This window comes from Nerophis ophidion, linkage group LG16 (assembly GCF_033978795.1).
Source record: "Nerophis ophidion isolate RoL-2023_Sa linkage group LG16, RoL_Noph_v1.0, whole genome shotgun sequence".
NCBI classification, from domain to species: Eukaryota; Metazoa; Chordata; class Actinopteri; order Syngnathiformes; family Syngnathidae; genus Nerophis; species Nerophis ophidion.
The window spans coordinates 49,432,564-49,452,563 of record NC_084626.1 but is presented as its reverse complement, the minus strand read 5'-3'; the positions used below and the strand labels follow the sequence as shown (position 1 = coordinate 49,452,563).

General features: G+C 40.5%; 1 protein-coding gene across 3 annotated transcripts in view; it reads left to right on the top strand.

The window, feature by feature from the left end:
• Positions 1 to 20,000, top strand: part of tgm2b (transglutaminase 2b) — a 120,144-nt gene that overhangs the window by 34,156 nt on the left and 65,988 nt on the right. For all 3 annotated transcript variants that reach the window (XM_061875402.1, XM_061875401.1, XM_061875400.1), the window contains exons 5-9: positions 6,357 to 6,485; positions 6,552 to 6,729; positions 6,850 to 6,982; positions 11,991 to 12,097; positions 17,385 to 17,624. In XM_061875402.1, the coding sequence (XP_061731386.1) occupies positions 6,357 to 6,485; positions 6,552 to 6,729; positions 6,850 to 6,982; positions 11,991 to 12,097; positions 17,385 to 17,624 (787 nt within the window). The remainder of the gene's footprint in view (positions 1 to 6,356; positions 6,486 to 6,551; positions 6,730 to 6,849; positions 6,983 to 11,990; positions 12,098 to 17,384; positions 17,625 to 20,000) is intronic.

Below are 20,000 nucleotides of genomic sequence, written 5' to 3'. Positions count from 1 at the left end.
ACAAAGACAAGAATATAAGTTGGTGTATTACCTGATTCTGATGACTTGCATTGATTGGAATCAGACAGTAATGATGATAACGCCCACATTTTCAAATGGAGGAGAAAAAAAGTTGTCCTTTCTGTACAATACCACATGAAAGTGGTTGGTTTTTGGCATCTAATTCATCCAGCTTCCATACACTTTACAAGAAAAACATTGGCGGCAAATTCCGTAGCTTGCTTGATTGACATTCACGGCACCCGAGGGTCTTGTGAGATGACGCTGGCTGCTGCCAGTTCATTATTAGGAAAAAATGACAGAGAGGAAGGCGAGAAACACTTTTTATTTCAACAGACTTTCGCGCCGTCCCTTCCGTCAAAACTCTAAAGGCCGACTGCACATTTCCTATCTTTACAATAAAAGCCCTGCTTCATGCTGCCTGCGCTAACAAAATAAAAGTCTCGGAAAGCTGGCGTGCACGCCAGCTTTCTGAGGGATCGCTTGTGCACGCCAGTTTTCCGAGACTCTGTATTTAGTTAGCGCAGGCAGCATGAAGCAGGGCTTTTATTGTGAAGATAGGAAATGTGCAGTCGGCCTTTAGAGTTTTGACGGAAGGTACGGCGCGAGAGTCTGTTGAAATAAAAAGTGTTTCTCGCCTTCCTCTCGGTCATATTTTCATAATAATGATCTTGCAGCAGCCAGCGTCATCTCACAAGACCCTCCGGTACCGTGAATGTCATTTAAGTGACGTCTTGGTGAAGATTGATGATCACTCATTTTTAGGTCTATTTTTTTTAAAAGCCTGGCTGGAGATGGACTGACACACCCCCCGCGGTCGACTGGTAGCTCGAGATCGACGTAATGGGCACCCCTGGTTTAATGGATCTTAAGGTCTGCAATAAAGATTGAGGATGATGATGATGATATTTGTATATATATATATATATATATATATATATATATATATATATATATAGTATGGGGAACCGGTACTCTTTATACAGAGTATAGTACAGAACTGGGCAAATTAAGGCCCGTTAACCTTTTCAATCTGGCCCGCCGGACATTCCCAAATAATTGTTTTAGATCTAAGATGTAAAGTGTAGCTGCCATTATGATGTCCATCCATCCATCCATCTTCTTCCGCTTATCCGAGGCCGGGTCGCGGGGGCAACAGCCTAAGCAGGGAAACCCAGACTTCCCTCTCCCCAGCCACTTCGTCTAGCTCTTCCCGGGGGATCCCGAGGCGTTCCCAGGCCAGCCGGGAGACATAGTCTTCCCAACGTGTCCTGGGTCTTCCCCGTGGCCTCCTACCGGTCGGACGTGCCCTAAACACCTCCCTCGGGAGGCGTTCGGGTGGCATCCTGACCAGATGCCCGAACCACCTCATCTGGCTCCTCTCGATGTGGAGGAGCAGCGGCTTTACTTTGAGTTCCTCCCGGATGGCAGAGCTTCTCACCCTATCTCTAAGGGAGAGACCCAAACTCATTTGGGCCGCTTGTACCCGTGATCTTATCCTTTCGGTCATGACCCAAAGCTCATGACCATAGGTGAGGATGGGAACGTAAATTGAGAGCTTTGCCTTCCGGCTCAGCTCCTTCTTCACCACAACGGATCGGTACAACGTCCGCATTACTGAAGACGCCGCACCGATCCGCCTGTCGATCTCACCATCCACTCTTCCCTCACTCGTGAACAAGACTCCTAGGTACTTGAACTCCTCCACTTGGGGCAGGGTCTCCTCCCCAACCCGGAGATGGCACTCCACCCTTTTCCGGGCAAGAACCCTGGAGGTGCTGATTCTCATTCCGGTCGCTTCGCACTCGGCTGCGAACCGATCCAGCGAGAGCTGAAGATCCCGGTCAGATGAAGCCATCAGGACCACATCATCTGCAAAAAGCAGAGACCTAATCCTGGGGTCACCAAACCGGAACCCCTCAACGCCTTGACTGCGCCTAGAAATTTTATGAACAGAATCGGTGACAAAGGACAGCCTTGGCGGAGTCCAACCCTCACTGGAAATGTGTCCGACTTACTGCCGGCAATGCGGACCAAGGTCTGGCACTGATCCTACAGGGAGCGGACCGCCACATATTTTACCAAGTTTGTTGCATTTTGGTTGTGTTTCGCCTGATTGTAAAATATGTTGTCAATACTGCGATGAGGTGGCGACTTGTCCAGGGTGTACCCCGCCTTCCGCCCGATTGTAGCTGAGATAGGCGCCAGCGCCCCTCGCCACCCCGAAAGGGAATAAGCGGTAGAAAATGGATGGATGTTGTCAATATTCAGTGTTTTTTCTTTCATACTTAATATTGTAAATCCCTTTATTTTCACGTACATTCTGGGCGTCTCGTTCAGTAAAAAAAATGTCAAATTCCATTTTTTAAGACGGTTTGTCTTAACGTTTTGAGCTTTCAGTCATTAAAAACAGTATACTGCCCCCCAGACACACTTTTTTAAATCTAAATCAGGCCCCCCGACTAAAATAATTGCCTAGGCCTAGTATAGTACCATTTTTGATTAGTACCACAATACTAAACTAGTAGTGTCATGTCTTGTGATCATGTTTTGTTTAGTTCTGTTTTGCTTAAGACTCCATTGTTTGTTTTGTTGCCATGACTACCCATTAGTTTTCACCTGTCCTCATGTCACGCACCTGTCTCATGTTTTTGCACCCGCACACCTGTCACTAATCATGTGTATTATTTAAAGCGAATGTTGCCAGGAAGTCAGCCTGGCGACTTTACTTCCACTCTGCTTCATGCCATGTTTACGATTCACGCTGCTTGTTTCATAGATGGCCGTATTGTCCTGTTTAAAAGCGTCATAGCATTGCTGTTTACGGCAGACGAACTGCTTTACTGTAGACGAAAACATGACTGCTGTTGTTGTGTGTTGTTACCGCGCTGGGAAGACGTTAATGTAAACATAGTCATCATTGTAACCAACGTCCCATTCGGTAGGCCCTTATGTGGCTTGTGTTGTGGTTTGTGCAGCCCTTTGAGACACTAGTGATTTAGGGCTATATAAGTAAACATTGATTGATTGATAGTTCCATGCCAAGTAAGTTTTTGTTTATTGTTCATAGTTTCAGCCTTTGTGCAAGTTTTGTTTCATTAGTCAAGTTTGTCCTCCGCCATTGTGCGCGCCTTTTGTTTGCTTCTTTTTTGTTGTTGTAGTTATAGTGTTAAAATAAAAGATGTCATTACCTTCACGCCTTGCCCGCTCCAACTTTCCTTTGCATTCAGGGAAAACAAACACCAAAGTCCACGTTCTGACAAGTAGCTTGTATAGTAGTTTTTAATTTTCCTGAAGGAACTCTCCTGAAGGAATCAATAAAGTACTATCGATCTATCTAGATAGAACTAGTGTGCCCTACTTCACACACACGTCAGAGTTAGATGTATAGTCTGTATTTGGCGTGCGATACAAGTGAAGATATCTTTATGTGATACTGAAACATAGAATCATTGTTCAGTCAGACGATGAATAATTCAGTTTATTGTTCATAGTTTCTGCCTTTGTGCAAGTTTTGTTTCATTAGTCAAGTTTGTTCTCCGCCATAGTGCGCGCCTTTTGTTTGCTTCTCTCTTGTTGTTGTAGTTATAGTGTTAAAATAAAAGATGTCATTACCTTCACGCCTTGCCCGCTCCAACTTTCCTTTGCATTCAGGGAAAACAAACACCAAAGTCCACGTTCTGACAAGTAGCTTGTATAGTAGTTTTTAATTTTCCTGAAGGAACTCTCCTGAAGGAATCAATAAAGTACTATCTATCTATCTATCTAGATAGATAGAACCGGTATGCCCTACTTCACACACACGTCAGCGTTAGATGTATAGTCTGTATTTGGCGTGCGATACAAGTGAAGATATCTTTATGTGATACTGAAACATAAAATCATTGTTCAGTCAGACGATGAATAATTCAGTTTATTGTTCATAGTTTCTGCCTTTGTGCAAGTTTTGTTTCATTAGTCAAGTTTGTTCTCCGCCATTGTGCGCGCCTTTTGTTTGCTTCTTTTTTGTTGTTGTAGTTATAGTGTTAAAATAAAAGATGTCATTACTTTCACGCCTTGCCCGCTCCAACTTTCCTTTGCATTTAGGAAAAACAAACACCAAAGTCCACGTTCTGACAAGTAGCTTGTATAGTAGTTTTTAATTTTCCTGAAGGAATCAATAAAGTACTATCGATTTATCTATCGATCTATCTAGATAGAACTACTATGCCCTACTTCACACACACGTCAGAGTTAGAAGTATAGTCTGTATTTGGCGTGCGATACAAGTGAAGATATCTTTATGTGATACTGAAACATAGAATCATTGTTCAGTCAGACGATGAATAATTCAGTTTATTGTTCATAGTTTCTGTCTTTGTGCAAGTTTTGTTTCATTAGTCAAGTTTGTTCTCCGCCATTGTGCGCGCCTTTTGTTTGCTTCTTTTTTGTTGTTGTAGTTATAGTGTTAAAATAAAAGATGTCATTACCTTCATGCCTTGCCCGCTCCAACTTTCCTTTGCATTTCGGAAAAACAAACACCAAAGTCCACGTTCTGACAAGTAGCTTGTATAGTAGTTTTTAATGTTCCTGAAGGAATCAATAAAGTACTATCTATCTATCTATCTAGATAGAACTAGTATGCCCTACTTCACACACACGTCAGAGTTAGATGTATAGTCTGTATTTGGCGTGCGATACAAGTGAAGATATTTTTATGTGATACTGAAACATAGAATCATTGTTCAGTCAGACGATGAATAATTCAGTTTATTGTTCATAGTTTCTGCCTCTGTGCAAGTTTTGTTTCATTAGTCAAGTTTGTTCTCCGCCATTGTGCGCGCCTTTTGTTTGCTTCTTTTTTGTTGTTGTAGTTATAGTGTTAAAATAAAAGATGTCATTACCTTCACGCCTTGCCCGCTCCAACTTTCCTTTGCATTTCGGAAAAACAAACACCAAAGTCCACGTTCTGACAAGTAGTTTGTATAGTAGTTTTTAATTTTCCTGAAGGAACTCTCCTGAAGTAATCAAAGTACTATCGATCCATCTATCGATCTATCTAGATAGAACTAGTATGCCCTACTTCACACACACGTCAGAGTTAGATGTATAGTCTGTATTTGGCGTGCGATACAAGTGACGATATCTTTATGTGATACTGAAACATAGAATCATTGTTCAGTCAGACGATGAATAATTCAGTTTGTTGTTCATAGTTTCTGCCTTTGTGCAAGTTTTGTTTCATTAGTCAAGTGTGTTCTCCGCCCTTGTGCGCGCCATTTGTTTGCTTCTTTTTTGTTGTTGTAGTTATAGTGTTAAAATAAAAGATGTCATTACCTTCACGCCTTGCCCGCTCCAACTTTTCTTTGCATTTAGGAAAAAAAAACACCAAAGTCCACGTTCTGACAAGTAGCTTGTGTAGTAGTTTTTAATTTTCCTGAAGGAACTCTCCTGAAGGAATCAATAAAGTACTATCTATCTATCTATCGATCTATCTAGATAGAACTAGTATGCCCTACTTCACACACACGTCAGAGTTAGATGTATAGTCTGTATTTGGCGTGCGATACAAGTGTAGATATCTTTGTGATACTGAAACATAGAATCATTGTTCAGTCAGACGATGAATAATTCAGTTTATTGTTCATAGTTTCTGTCTTTGTGCAAGTTTTGTTTCATTAGTCAAGTTTGTTCTCCGCCATTGTGCGCGCCTTTTGTTTGCTTCTTTTTTGTTGTTGTAGTTATAGTGTTAAAATAAAAGATGTCATTACCTTCACGCCTTGCCCGCTCCAACTTTCCTTTGCATTTCGGAAAAACAAACACCAAAGTCCACGTTCTGACAAGTAGCTTGTATAGTAGTTTTTAATTTTCCTGAAGGAATCAATAAAGTACTATCTATCTATCTATCGATCTATCTAGATAGAACTAGTATGCCCTACTTCACACACACGTCAGAGTTAGATGTATAGTCTGTATTTGGCGTGCGATACGAGTGAAGATATCTTTATGTGATACTGAAACATAGAATCATTGTTCAGTCAGACGATGAATAATTTGGTTTATTGTTCATAGTTTCTGCCTTTGTGCAAGTTTTGTTTCATTAGTCAAGTGTGTTCTCCGCCCTTGTGCGCGCCTTTTGTTTGCTTCTTTTTTGTTGTTGTAATTATAGTGTTAAAATCAGTCAGACGATGAATAATTCAGAGGTCATATCCCGGAACGAGCAGCACATAACTGCTGAGATTACCCAGGCTTCGACTGCACCTGCTCGGATGTTTCCCTCCTCCCCCCGAGCACGCTTCTGGCATATGTTCCCCCCGTCTGGCATCAATCTCCAACAGACGAGGAGCCGTAATTAAACATGTCGTCATTTTGCACAGTTTGAAAGCGGAATCCTGGACGTGTGTCTGCGGATCCTGGACATGAATCCTAAATGTCTGCGTAATCCAGGCAAAGACTGCTCCGGCAGGAGAAACCCCGTCTATGTGTCCCGAGTTCTCAGTGCCATGGTGAGTGAGGAGTTGTGATGGTCTCCTTCCGAGGTTTTCGTGCTGACGCCCCTGTGGCCCCGGCAGGTGAACTGTAACGACGACAAGGGGGTTCTGCTGGGAAACTGGACGGATAAGTTTGACGGGGGCGTGAGTCCCATGTCCTGGAAGGGCAGCGTGGAGATTCTGCAGAACTGGAACACGCGAGCCTGTCAGCCCGTCCGCTTCGGACAGTGTTGGGTGTTTGCCGCCGTCGCCTGCTCAAGTAAGATAGGGCGCCGCGGCGCTCGCCGTCCTATCGCGAGGAAACACACGTCGTCACTCTTCACGATTTAAAACTTGTTTTTTTTTTTTTTTTTATTAACGTCGACTCTTGGCTCCGCAGTTTCCAGGGCGCTGGGCATCCCCTGCAGAGTGGTCACCAACTACTACTCGGCTCACGACGCCAACGGCAACCTGGTGATCGAACGCTACATCGACGAGCGCGGAGAACTCCTGCGCTCCAGAGAAATGATCTGGTATGCCTGAGGGAATAGTTGGAGAGATTTTATTTGAGTCAGATGTGTTTTCACTGAGGGCCACGTCGCAGTTATTAAGGTTAAAGTACCCGTGAATGTCATGAATATACCATCAATAAATTAGTTACTCTCTGGAAGACAATACCATATACCGTCAATAAATTAGTTACTCTCTGTCTGGAAGACAATACCATATACCATTTATAAATTAGTTACTCTCTGGAAGACAATACCATGTACCATCAATAAATTAGTTACTCTGTTTGGAAGACAATACCATATACCATCAATAAATTAGTTACTCTCTGTCTGGAAGACAATACCATATACCATCAATAAATTAGTTACTCTCTGGAAGACAATACCATGTACCATCAATAAATTAGTTACTCTGTTTGGAAGACAATACCATATACCATCAATAAATTAGTTACTCTCTGGAAGACAATACCATATACCATCAATAAATTAGTTACTCTCTGGAAGACAATACCATATACCATCAATAAATTAGTTACTCTCTGTCTGGAAGACAATACCATATACTATCAATAAATTAGTTACTCTCTGGAAGACAATACCATATACCATCAATAAATTAGTTACTCTCTGGAAGACAATACCATATACCATCAATAAATTAGTTACTCTCTGGAAGACAATACCATATACCATCAATAAATTAGTTACTCTCTGTCTGGAAGACAATACCATATACCATCAATTAATTAGTTACTCTCTGGAAGACAATACCATATACCATCAATAAATTAGTTACTCTCTGTCTGGAAGACAATACCATATACCATCAATAAATTAGTTACCCTCTGTCTGGAAGACAATACCATATACCATCAATAAATTAGTTACTCTCTGTCTGGAAGACAATACCATATACCATCAATAAATTAGTTACTCTCTGGAAGACAATACCATATACCATCAATAAATTAGTTACTCTCTGGAAGACAATACCATATACCATCAATAAATTAGTTACTCTCTGGAAGACAATACCATGTACCATCAATAAATTAGTTACTCTGTTTGGAAGACAATACCATATACCATCAATAAATTAGTTACTCTCTGGAAGACAATACCATATACCATCAATAAATTAGTTACTCTCTGGAAGACAATACCATATACCATCAATAAATTAGTTACTCTCTGTCTGGAAGACAATACCATATACTATCAATAAATTAGTTACTCTCTGGAAGACAATACCATATACCATCAATAAATTAGTTACTCTCTGGAAGACAATACCATATACCATCAATAAATTAGTTACTCTCTGGAAGACAATACCATATACCATCAATAAATTAGTTACTCTCTGTCTGGAAGACAATACCATATACCATCAATTAATTAGTTACTCTCTGGAAGACAATACCATATACCATCAATAAATTAGTTACTCTCTGTCTGGAAGACAATACCATATACCATCAATAAATTAGTTACCCTCTGTCTGGAAGACAATACCATATACCATCAATAAATTAGTTACTCTCTGTCTGGAAGACAATACCATATACCATCAATAAATTAGTTACTCTCTGGAAGACAATACCATATACCATCAATAAATTAGTTACTCTCTGGAAGACAATACCATATACCATCAATAAATTAGTTACTCTCTGGAAGACAATACCATATACCATCAATAAATTAGTTACTCTCTGGAAGACAATACCATATACCATCAATAAATTAGTTACTCTCTGTCTGGAAGACAATACCATATACCATCAATTAATTAGTTACTCTCTGGAAGACAATACCATATACCATCAATAAATTAGTTACTCTCTGTCTGGAAGACAATACCATATACCATCAATAAATTAGTTACCCTCTGTCTGGAAGACAATACCATATACCATCAATAAATTAGTTACCCTCTGTCTGGAAGACAATACCATATACCATCAATAAATTAGTTACTCTCTGGAAGACAATACCATATACCATCAATAAATTAGTTACTCTCTGGAAGACAATACCATATACCGTCAATAAATTAGTTACTCTCTGTCTGGAAGACAATACCATATACCATCAAGAAATTAGTTACTCTCTGGAAGACAATACCATATACCATCAATAAATTAGTTACTCTCTGGAAGACAATACCATATACCATCAATAAATTAGTTACTCTCTGGAAGACAATACCATATACCATCAATAAATTAGTTACTCTCTGGAAGACAATACCATATACCATCAATAAATTAGTTACTCTCTGGAAGACAATACCATATACCATCAATAAATTAGTTACTCTCTGGAAGACAATACCATATACCATCAATAAATTAGTTACTCTCTGGAAGACAATACCATATACCATCAATAAATTAGTTACTCTCTGTCTGGAAGACAATACCATATACCATCAATTAATTAGTTACTCTCTGGAAGACAATACCATATACCATCAATAAATTAGTTACTCTCTGTCTGGAAGACAATACCATATACCATCAATAAATTAGTTACCCTCTGTCTGGAAGACAATACCATATACCATCAATAAATTAGTTACTCTCTGTCTGGAAGACAATACCATATACCATCAATAAATTAGTTACTCTCTGGAAGACAATACCATATACCATCAATAAATTAGTTACTCTCTGGAAGACAATACCATATACCGTCAATAAATTAGTTACTCTCTGTCTGGAAGACAATACCATATACCATCAAGAAATTAGTTACTCTCTGGAAGACAATACCATATACCATCAATAAATTAGTTACTCTCTGGAAGACAATACCATATACCATCAATAAATTAGTTACTCTCTGGAAGACAATACCATATACCATCAATAAATTAGTTACTCTCTGTCTGGAAGACAATACCATATACCATCAATAAATTAGTTACTCTCTGTCTGGAAGACAATACCATATACCATCAATAAATTAGTTACTCTCTGTCTGGAAGACAATACCATATACCATCAATAAATTAGTTACACTCTGGAAGACAATACCATATACCATCAATAAATTAGTTACTTTCTGGAAGATAATACCATATACTATCAATAAATTAGTTACTCTCTGGAAGACAATACCATATACCATCAGTAAATTAGTTACTCTCTGGAAGACAATACCATATACCATCAATAAATTAGTTACCCTCTGTCTGGAAGACAATACCATATACCATCAATAAATTAGTTACTCTCTGGAAGACAATACCATATACCATCAATAAATTAGTTACTCTCTGGAAGACAATACCATATACCATCAATAAATGAGTTACTCTCTGGAAGACAATACCATATACCATCAATAAATGAGTTACTCTCTGGAAGACAATACCATACACCATCAATAAATTAGTTACTCTCTGGAAGACAATACCATATACCATCAATAAATTAGTTACTCTGTCTGGAAGACAATACCATATACCATCAATAAATAAGTTACTCTCTGTCTGGAAAACAATACCATATACCATCAATAAATTAGTTACTCTCTGTCTGGAAGACAATACCATATACCATCAATAAATTAGTTACTCTCTGGAAGACAATACCATATACCATCAATAAATTAGTTACTCTCTGTCTGGAAGACAATACCATATACCATCAATAAATTAGTTACTCTCTGGAAGACAATACCATATACCATCAATAAATTAGTTACTCTCTGTCTGGAAGACAATACCATATACCATCAATAAATTAGTTACTCTCTGTCTGGAAGACAATACCATATACCATCAATAAATTAGTTACTCTCTGTCTGGAAGACAATACCATACACCATCAATAAATTAGTTACTCTCTGGAAGACAATACCATATACCATCAATAAATTAGTTACTCTGTCTGGAAGACAATACCATATACCATCAATAAATAAGTTACTCTCTGTCTGGAAAACAATACCATATACCATCAATAAATTAGTTACTCTCTGTCTGGAAGACAATACCATATACCATCAATAAATTAGTTACTCTCTGGAAGACAATACCATATACCATCAATAAATTAGTTACTCTCTGTCTGGAAGACAATACCATATACCATCAATAAATTAGTTACTCTCTGGAAGACAATACCATATACCATCAATAAATTAGTTACTCTCTGTCTGGAAGACAATACCATATACCATCAATAAATTAGTTACTCTCTGGAAGACAATACCATGTACCATCAATAAAGTATTTACTCTCTGGAAAACAATACCATGTACCATCAATAAAGTATTTACTCTCTGGAAGACAATACCATGTACCATCAATAAATTAGTTACTTTATTACTTTTATTATTGTTAGGTGCGGCTTTCTCCGCCAATGTTGGGCCTTGTTTACATAAGTTAAGTACAAATATGCATGAAAACATAGGTTGATTGGCAACACTAAATTGGCCCTAGTGTTTGACGTGAGTGTGAATGTTGTCCGTCTATCTGTGTTGGCCCTGCGATAAGGTGGCGACTTGTCCAGGGTGTACGCCGCCTTCCGCCCGATTGTAGCTGAGATAGGCGCCAGCGCCCCCCCGCGACCCCAAAAGGGAATAAGCGGTAGGAAATGGATGGATGCATGAAAACAAATGTGACGGTTTAGTAGGTATGAATTGTTTTAGTTGTATTGTAAAACTTAGATGTTGCTTGGAGTGGATGAATGAAGCAGACGGAACAGCACTTGTAGTTCCGGTCGAAAGCTCTAAGCACAAACATTAACACACCGTTTCAGTGTCACTATTTGCTTGGTGGCCGTCGGCGAAGAAAAATCCATGAATTAGCCGCACCGATTTATAAGCCGCAGGATTCAAAGCGTAGGGAAAAAAAGAACAACTTATTATTCAAGCTGAGCACGTTTAGTAAACGCTGAATATTTCTGAATGAATCACATTTGTACATTTAATTGAAATGAAAGTTTGAATTATTAACAAGCTAGACTGCAAGAGACAGGATCATGGTTATGTTGCATACTTTTCCCCCCCGCAGGAACTACCACTGCTGGGTGGAGAGCTGGATGACCCGACCCGACCTCGCCGCTTCTCATTACCACGGCTGGCAGGCCAGTGACCCCACCCCTCAAGAGAAAAGTGGAGGTAACAACCCTTGGCTTTACCGGACCTGTCAAATATTGTTTTCTAGTAATGGAGACGGGAGAAAACGCACAGTTTTAGGGCCGAGAGTCTCGAGAAAGTCGATTCGATTCTCGGAGAGTAACGATTCCGTTCAGAATCCGTTCTCCACGGAAAGTTATTCTTAATTCAAAATCAATACTTTTTAATAACATCGGATGGCAGTTTTATGATGAACTATATTCAATCAATCAATCAATGTTTATTTATATAGCCCCAAATCACAAATGTCTCAAAGGACTGCAGAAATCATTACGACTACAACATCCTCGGAAGAACCCACAAAAGGGCAAGGAAAACTCACACCCAGTGGGCAGGGAGAATTCACATCCAGTGGGACGCCAGTGAAAATGCTGACTATGAGAAACCTTGGAGAGGACCTCAGATGTGGGCAACCCCCCCCTCTAGGGGACCAAAAGCAATGGATGTCGAGCAGGTCTAACATGATACTGTGAAAGTTCAATCCATAGCGGATCCAAGACAGCAGCGAGAGTCCCGTCCACAGGAAACCATCTCAAGCGGAGGCGGATCAGCAGCGTAGAGATGTCCCCAACCGATACACAGGCGAGCTGTCCATCCTGGGTCTCGACTCTGGACAGCCAGTACTTCATCCATGGTCATCGGACCGGACTCCCTCCACAAGGGAGGGGGGGACATAGGAGAAAGAAAAGAAGCGGCAGATCAACTGGTCTAAAAAGGAGGTCTATTTAAAGGCTAGAGTATACAGATGAGTTTTAAGGTGAGACTTAAATGCTTCTACTGAGGTGACATCTCGAACTGTTACCGGGAGGGCATTCCAGAGTACTGGAGCCCGAACGGAAAACGCTCTATAGCCCACAGACGTTTTTTGGGCTCTAGGAATCACTAATAAGCCAGAGTCTTTTGAAGGCAGATTTCTTGCCGGGACATATGGTACGATACAATCGGAAAGATAGGATGGAGCTATACCGTGTAGTATTTTATACGTAATTAGTAAAACCTTAAAGTCACATCTTAAGTGCACAGGAAGCCAGTGCAGGTGAGCCAGTACAGGTATATATGTATGTATATATGTATATAAAGGTATATACAGTACAGGTATATATGTATGTATATATGTATATAAAGGTATATACAGTATAGGTATATATGTATGTATATATGTATATAAAGGTATATACAGTACAGGTATATATGTATGTATATATGTATATAAAGGTATATACAGTACAGGTATATATGTATGTATATATGTATATAAAGGTATATACAGTACAGGTATATATGTATGTATATATGTATATAAAGGTATATACAGTACAGGTATATATGTATGTATATATGTATATAAAGGTATATACAGTACAGGTATATATGTATGTATATATGTATATAAAGGTATATACAGTACAGGTATATATGTATGTATATATGTATATAAAGGTATATACAGTATAGGTATATATGTATGTATATATGTATATAAAGGTATATACAGTATAGGTATATATGTATGTATATATGTATATAAAGGTATATACAGTACAGGTATATATGTATGTATATATGTATATAAAGGTATATACAGTACAGGTATATATGTATGTATATATGTATATAAAGGTATATACAGTACAGGTATATATGTATGTATATATGTATATAAAGGTATATACAGTACAGGTATATATGTATGTATATATGTATATAAAGGTATATACAGTACAGGTATATATGTATGTATATATGTATATAAAGGTATATACAGTACAGGCGTAATGTGATCAAACTTTCTTGTTCTTGTCAAAAGTCTAGCAGCCGCATTTTGTACCAACTGTAATCTTTTAATGCTAGACATGGGGAGACCCGAAAATAATACGTTACAGTAATCGAGACGAGACGTAACAAACGCATGGATAATGATCTCAGCGTCTTTAGTGGACAAAATGGAGCGAATTTTAGCGATATTACGGAGATGAAAGAAGGCCGTTTTAGTAACGCTTTTAATGTGTGACTCAAAGGAGAGAGTTGGGTCGAAGATAATACCCAGATTCTTTACCGAGTCACCTTGTTTTATTATTTGGTTGTCAAATGTTAAAGTTGTATTATTAAATAGAGGTCGGTGTCTAGCAGGACCGATAATCAGCATTTCCGTTTTTTTGGCGTTAAGTTGCAAAAAGTTAGCGGACATCCATTGTTTAAATTAATAAGACACGCCTCCAGCTGACTACAATCCGGCGTGTTGGTCAGCTTTAGGGGCATGTAGAGTTGGGTGTCATCAGCATAACAGTGAAAGCTAACACCGTATTTGCGTATGACGTCACCTAGCGGCAGCATGTAGATGCTGAAGAGTGCAGGGCCAAGGACCGAACCCTGGGGAACTCCATAAAATAGATAAACAGCTCTAAAACATTTCAATATGACTTCAAAGAAATAAAGACAATTCTACCCAAACATTTAATGAAGTTAAATACAAACACAAGAGAAGTAAATGTGTACAGCAGATGTAGATCATCTACATCACAGGTGTCAAAGTCCTTTTCACTGAGGGCCACACCGCAGTTATGTTTGGCCCCAGAGGGCCGCTTCTAACAGTGAATACCATTATTACACACTTTTTTTAAATGCATTTCGTTAGATTTTTTTTTTTTTTTGTCAAAAGTAAAACAAATATGGTAAGTTGCAATAATTTCACCCCTGATGTAGTGTATATTACTGTAAATGGAAAAATGGTACTGCTGTTATGGTAAAAAAAAAAAAAGGCAGCTCAGTTGCCAGAATTTTACTGTAAAATTTACATTTGTTTTTTTTCACTGTGATTTAAAAAAAAATTGCAGTTTTACAGTAAAATTTGGGCACCCGAGCTGCCTTTTTATTTTTATCTATTTATTTTTTTAAAATGTATTTATTTTTGGTTGCCAGTTTGTTTGGTTGTTTTTTTTAACCGCAAATCAACAACTGTCGATTTTTCGGTGTATTACTGTAAATGCCAAAACTGCACCACAGTTTATTACAGTAAAAAAAATGTACCGTTTTTTTTTTTTTTCATTTAGAGAATATTGCTGTTAAAAAAACAGTTAATTTCTCAATTTCACCATGAAATCTATTGCTACTTTTACATTGCACACTTTGATGGATGACTTGCTTCGAAATCAATACTATTAGTATTTATTTCTATTTATAAATTGTTTGAATGTTTGATTATATATTTTTGCATAATTAGACAATATTTAAATTAGCATAATAGCATGCATTTTTTTCCTCTCCAAATAGAAAGAAATAATACATTTAGTTAGAAATGTTACAGTACTTTATCATACATATTATTTCCAGGCTTTCGAGGGCCAAATAAAAGGAAGTGGCGGGCCACATGTCGCCTCTGGGCCTTGAGTTTGACAACTGTGATGTAGTGCTTCTCAAACTTGTTACACCGATTACCACCTCAGAAAACACTCTCAATTAGGCCTTAGTATTCATTAACAAAAAGGAACGCCTCGGGGGATCCCGAGGCGTTCCCAGGCCAGCCGGGAGACATAGTCTTCCCAACGTGTCCTTGGTCTTCCCCGTGGCCTCCTACCAGTTGGACGTGCCCTAAACACCTCCCTAGGGAGGCGTTCGGGTGGCATCCTGACCAGATGCCCGAACCACCTCATCTGGCTCCTCTCCATGTGGAGGAGCAGCGGCTTTACTTTGAGTTCCTCCCGGATGGCGGAGCTTCTCACCCTATCTCTAAGGGAGAGACCCGCCACACGACGGAGGAAACTCATTTGGGCCGCTTGTACCCATGATCTTATCCTTTCGGTCATGACCCAAAGCTCATGACCATAGGTGAGGATGGGAACGTAGATCGACCGGTAAATTGAGAGCTTTGCCTTCCGGCTCAGCTCCTTCTTCACCACAACGGATCGATACAACGTCCGCATTACTGAAGACGCCGCACCGATCCGCCTGTCGATCTCACCATCCACTCTTCCCCCACTCGTGAACAAGACTCCTAGGTACTTGAACTCCTCCACTTGGGGCAGGGTCTCCTCCCCAACCCGGAGATGGCATTTCACCCTTTTCCGGGCGAGAACCATGGACTCGGACTTGGAGGTGCTGATTCTCATTCCGGTCGCTTCACACTCTGCTGCGAACCGATCCAGTGAGAGCTGAAGATCCCGGTCAGATGAAGCCATCAGGACCACATCATCTGCAAAAAGCAGAGACCTAATCCTGCGGTCACCAAACCGGAACCCCTCAACGCCTTGACTGCGCCTAGAAATTCTGTCCATAAAAGTTATGAACAGAATGGGTGACAAAGGACAGCCTTGGCGGAGTCCAACCTTCACAGGAAATGTGTTCGACTTACTGCCGGCAATGCGGACCAAGCTCTGGCACTGATCGTACAGGGAACGGACCGCCACAATAAGACAGTCCGATACCCCATACTCTCTGAGCACTCCCCACAGGACTTCCCGAGGGACACGGTCGAATGCCTTCTCCAAGTCTACAAAGCACATGTAGACTGGTTGGGCAAACTCCCATGCACCCTCAAGAACCCTGCCGAGAGTATAGAGCTGGTCCACAGTTCCACGACCAGGACGAAAACCACACTGTTCCTCCTGAATCCGAGGTCCGACTATCCGGCGTAGCCTCCTCTCCAGTACACCTGAATAAACCTTACCGGGAAGGCTGAGGAGTGTGATCCCACGATAGTTGGAACACACCCTCCGGTCCCCCTTCTTAAAGAGAGGAACCACTACCCCGGTCTGCCAATCCAGAGGTACCGCCCCCGACGTCCACGCGATGCTGCAAAGTCTTGTCAACCAAGACAGCCCCACAGCATCCAGAGCCTTAAGGAACTCCGGGCGGATCTCGTCCACCCCTGGGGCCTTGCCACAGAGGAGCTTTTTAACTACCTTAGTGACCTCAGCCCCAGAAATAGGAGAGTCCACCACAGATTCCCCAGGCACTGCTTCCTCATAGGAAGACGTGTTGGTGGGATTGAGGAGGTCTTCGAAGTGTTCCTTCCACCTATCCACAACATCCGCAGTCGAGGTCAGCAGAACACCATCCGCACCATACACGGTGTTGACAGTGCACTGCTTCCCCCTCCTGAGGCGGCGGACGGTGGTCCAGAATCGCTTCGAAGCCGTCCGGAAGTCCGAGTTTTTGCCGCCGCGACCGCTGAAAGTAAAAATATTATTCGAAAATCAAAAACAATGAATAAAATTAAGTTTGATATATTTGCGATAGAAAACGGATGGATATATTTGGTGTGTTCCCTCAGGGGTGTACTGCTGCGGGCCCGTCCCCGTCCGGGCCATCAAGGAGGGGGAGCTCCTGTCCAAGTACGACGCCCCCTTTGTCTTCGCCGAGGTCAACGCCGACGTGGTCACCGTGATGAAGAAGCAAGACGGCAGCACGTCCCAGGTGACCTCCACTCAGGTGGTGGGCAAGATGATCAGCACCAAGAGCGTCGGCAGCGACGCCCGGGCAGACATCACTCACCTCTACAAGCATCCTGAAGGTACGCCCAGTGACACGCCCACACACCTTTAGTGACACGCCCACACACCTTTAGTGACACGCCCACACACCTTTAGTGACACGCCCACACACCTTTAGTGACACGCCCACACACCTTTAGTGACACGCCCACACACCTTTAGTGACACGCCCACACACCTTTCCATTAGCTCAGGGTCACCAACGTTGTGCCCGTAATGACCAGATGAGTCGCCCGCTGGCCTGTTCTAAAAATAGCTCAAATAGCAGCACTTACCAGTGAGCTGCCTCTATTTTTTAAATTGTGAATTGAAGTGAATTATATTTATATAGCGCTTTTCTCTAGTGACTCAAAGCGCTTTACATAGTGAAACCCAATATCTAAGTAACATTTAAACCAGTGTGGGTGGCACTGGGAGCAGGTGGGTTAAGTGTCTTGCTCAAGGACACAACGGCAGTGACTAGTATGGCGGAAGCGGGAATCGAACCTGCAACCCTCAAGTTGCTGGCACCAGCCGAGCTATGCCGCCACCAAATTGTATTTATTTACTTGCAAGCTGGTCTTCATTCTAAGAGAGACAAAACTCAAATAGAATTTGAAAATCCAAGAAAATATTTGAAAGACTCGGTTTTTACTTGTTTAAATAAAGTCATGATATTTTTTAACTTTGCTTCTTATAACTTTCAGAAAGACAATTTTAGAGAAAAAATACAAGCTTAAAAATGATTTTAGGATTTTTGAACCTTTTTACCTTTTAAATTCCTCCTTCCTCTTCTTTCCTGACGATTTAAAATCAATGTTCAAGTAAATGTATTTTTTTTATTGTAAAGAATAATAAATACATGTTAATTTAATTTTTCATTTTAGCTTCTGTTTTTTCGACAAAGAATATTTGTGAAATATGTTTTCTGTCAGGCTTGGACTTGGTCTTGGTTTGTTTTCAAAGCGAATGGAGTGGAAACGGCGTGAAGGTTAAGACATCTTTATTTTAACACTAAAACTAAAAACAGGAACCAACAAAAAGCGCGCACAATGGCGGGTAAAAAAAACTGGGCTATGAAACAAAAGACTAGCACAAAGGCTATAAACTACAAACATGAAACAAAAACACTTGCTCAGTGGCATGAATAACAAAAACTTACGTGGACAAAATCAATCAATCAATGTTTACTTATACAGCCCTAAATCACTAGTGTCTCAAAGGGCTGCACAAACCACTACGACATCCTCGGTAGGCCCACATAAGGGCAAGGAAAAACTCACACCCAGTGGGACGTCGGTGACAATGATGACTATGGAGAGGAGGAAAGCAATGGATGTTGAGCGGGTCCAACATGATACTGTGAAAGTCCAATCCGTAATGGATCCAACACAGTCGCGAGAGTCCAGTCCAAAGCGGATCCAACACAGCAGCGAGAGTCCCGTTCACAGCATTGCGAGGCATGAAGCAGATAATCGAGGGCGTGAATGAGGTGATGTTGCCAGACTGACTAACCGGTAACTGTGGCTTAAATAATGAACATGATAAGTGAAAACAGGTGACCTGATTGGTTGTCATGGTAACAAAACAGGGAGTGGGGGGGAAAAAAAGGAACTTAGAGTCCAAAGGACCTGGTATTCCTAGGCAGTCTCCCATCCAAGTACTAACCAGGCCAGACCCTGCTTAGCTTTGAGAACAGATGAGATTGGGGATGCTCAGGGTAGTAGGACCATAGAAAACTAAATCTGTTGGCATGGTAACAAGACAAACTAGGAAATGCAAAACAGAACTAAATGTCCAAAAAAACTAAACATAGCATGACCAAAACAAAACACGAACCACAGGCGTGACATTTTCAACCTTATTATGATTAAAGTTCCCCCCAAAAAATTATTCTGGAAAATCTGTAGAATCAAATTTAAATCTTATTTCAAAGTCTTTTGAATTTCTTTTCAAAATTTTTGTTCTGGAAAATCTAGAAGAAATAATGATTTGTCTTGGTTAGAAATATAGCTTGGTCCAATTTGTTATATATTCTAACAAAGTGCAGATCGGATTTTAACCTATTTAAAATGTCGAAAAAAATAGCAAAAATATAATGTCTTTAGGCAAACTTCCTACGGTCTTATGGGGATTTCTTCTCTGATAAATGAAAGCCAACATGCCAGCCAGGGCAATGTTGCTAATATATAAATATCAGGGGTCACCAACGTGGTGCCCGCGGGCACCAGGTCGCCCGTAAGGACCAGATGAGTCGCCCGCTGGCCTGTTCTAAAAATAGCTCAAATAGCAGCACTTACCAGTGAGCTGCATCTATTTTTTAAATTGTATTTATTTACTAGCAAGCTGGTCTCGCTTTCCTCGACATTTTTCATTCTAAGAGAGACAAAACTCAAATAGAACTTGAAAATCCAAGA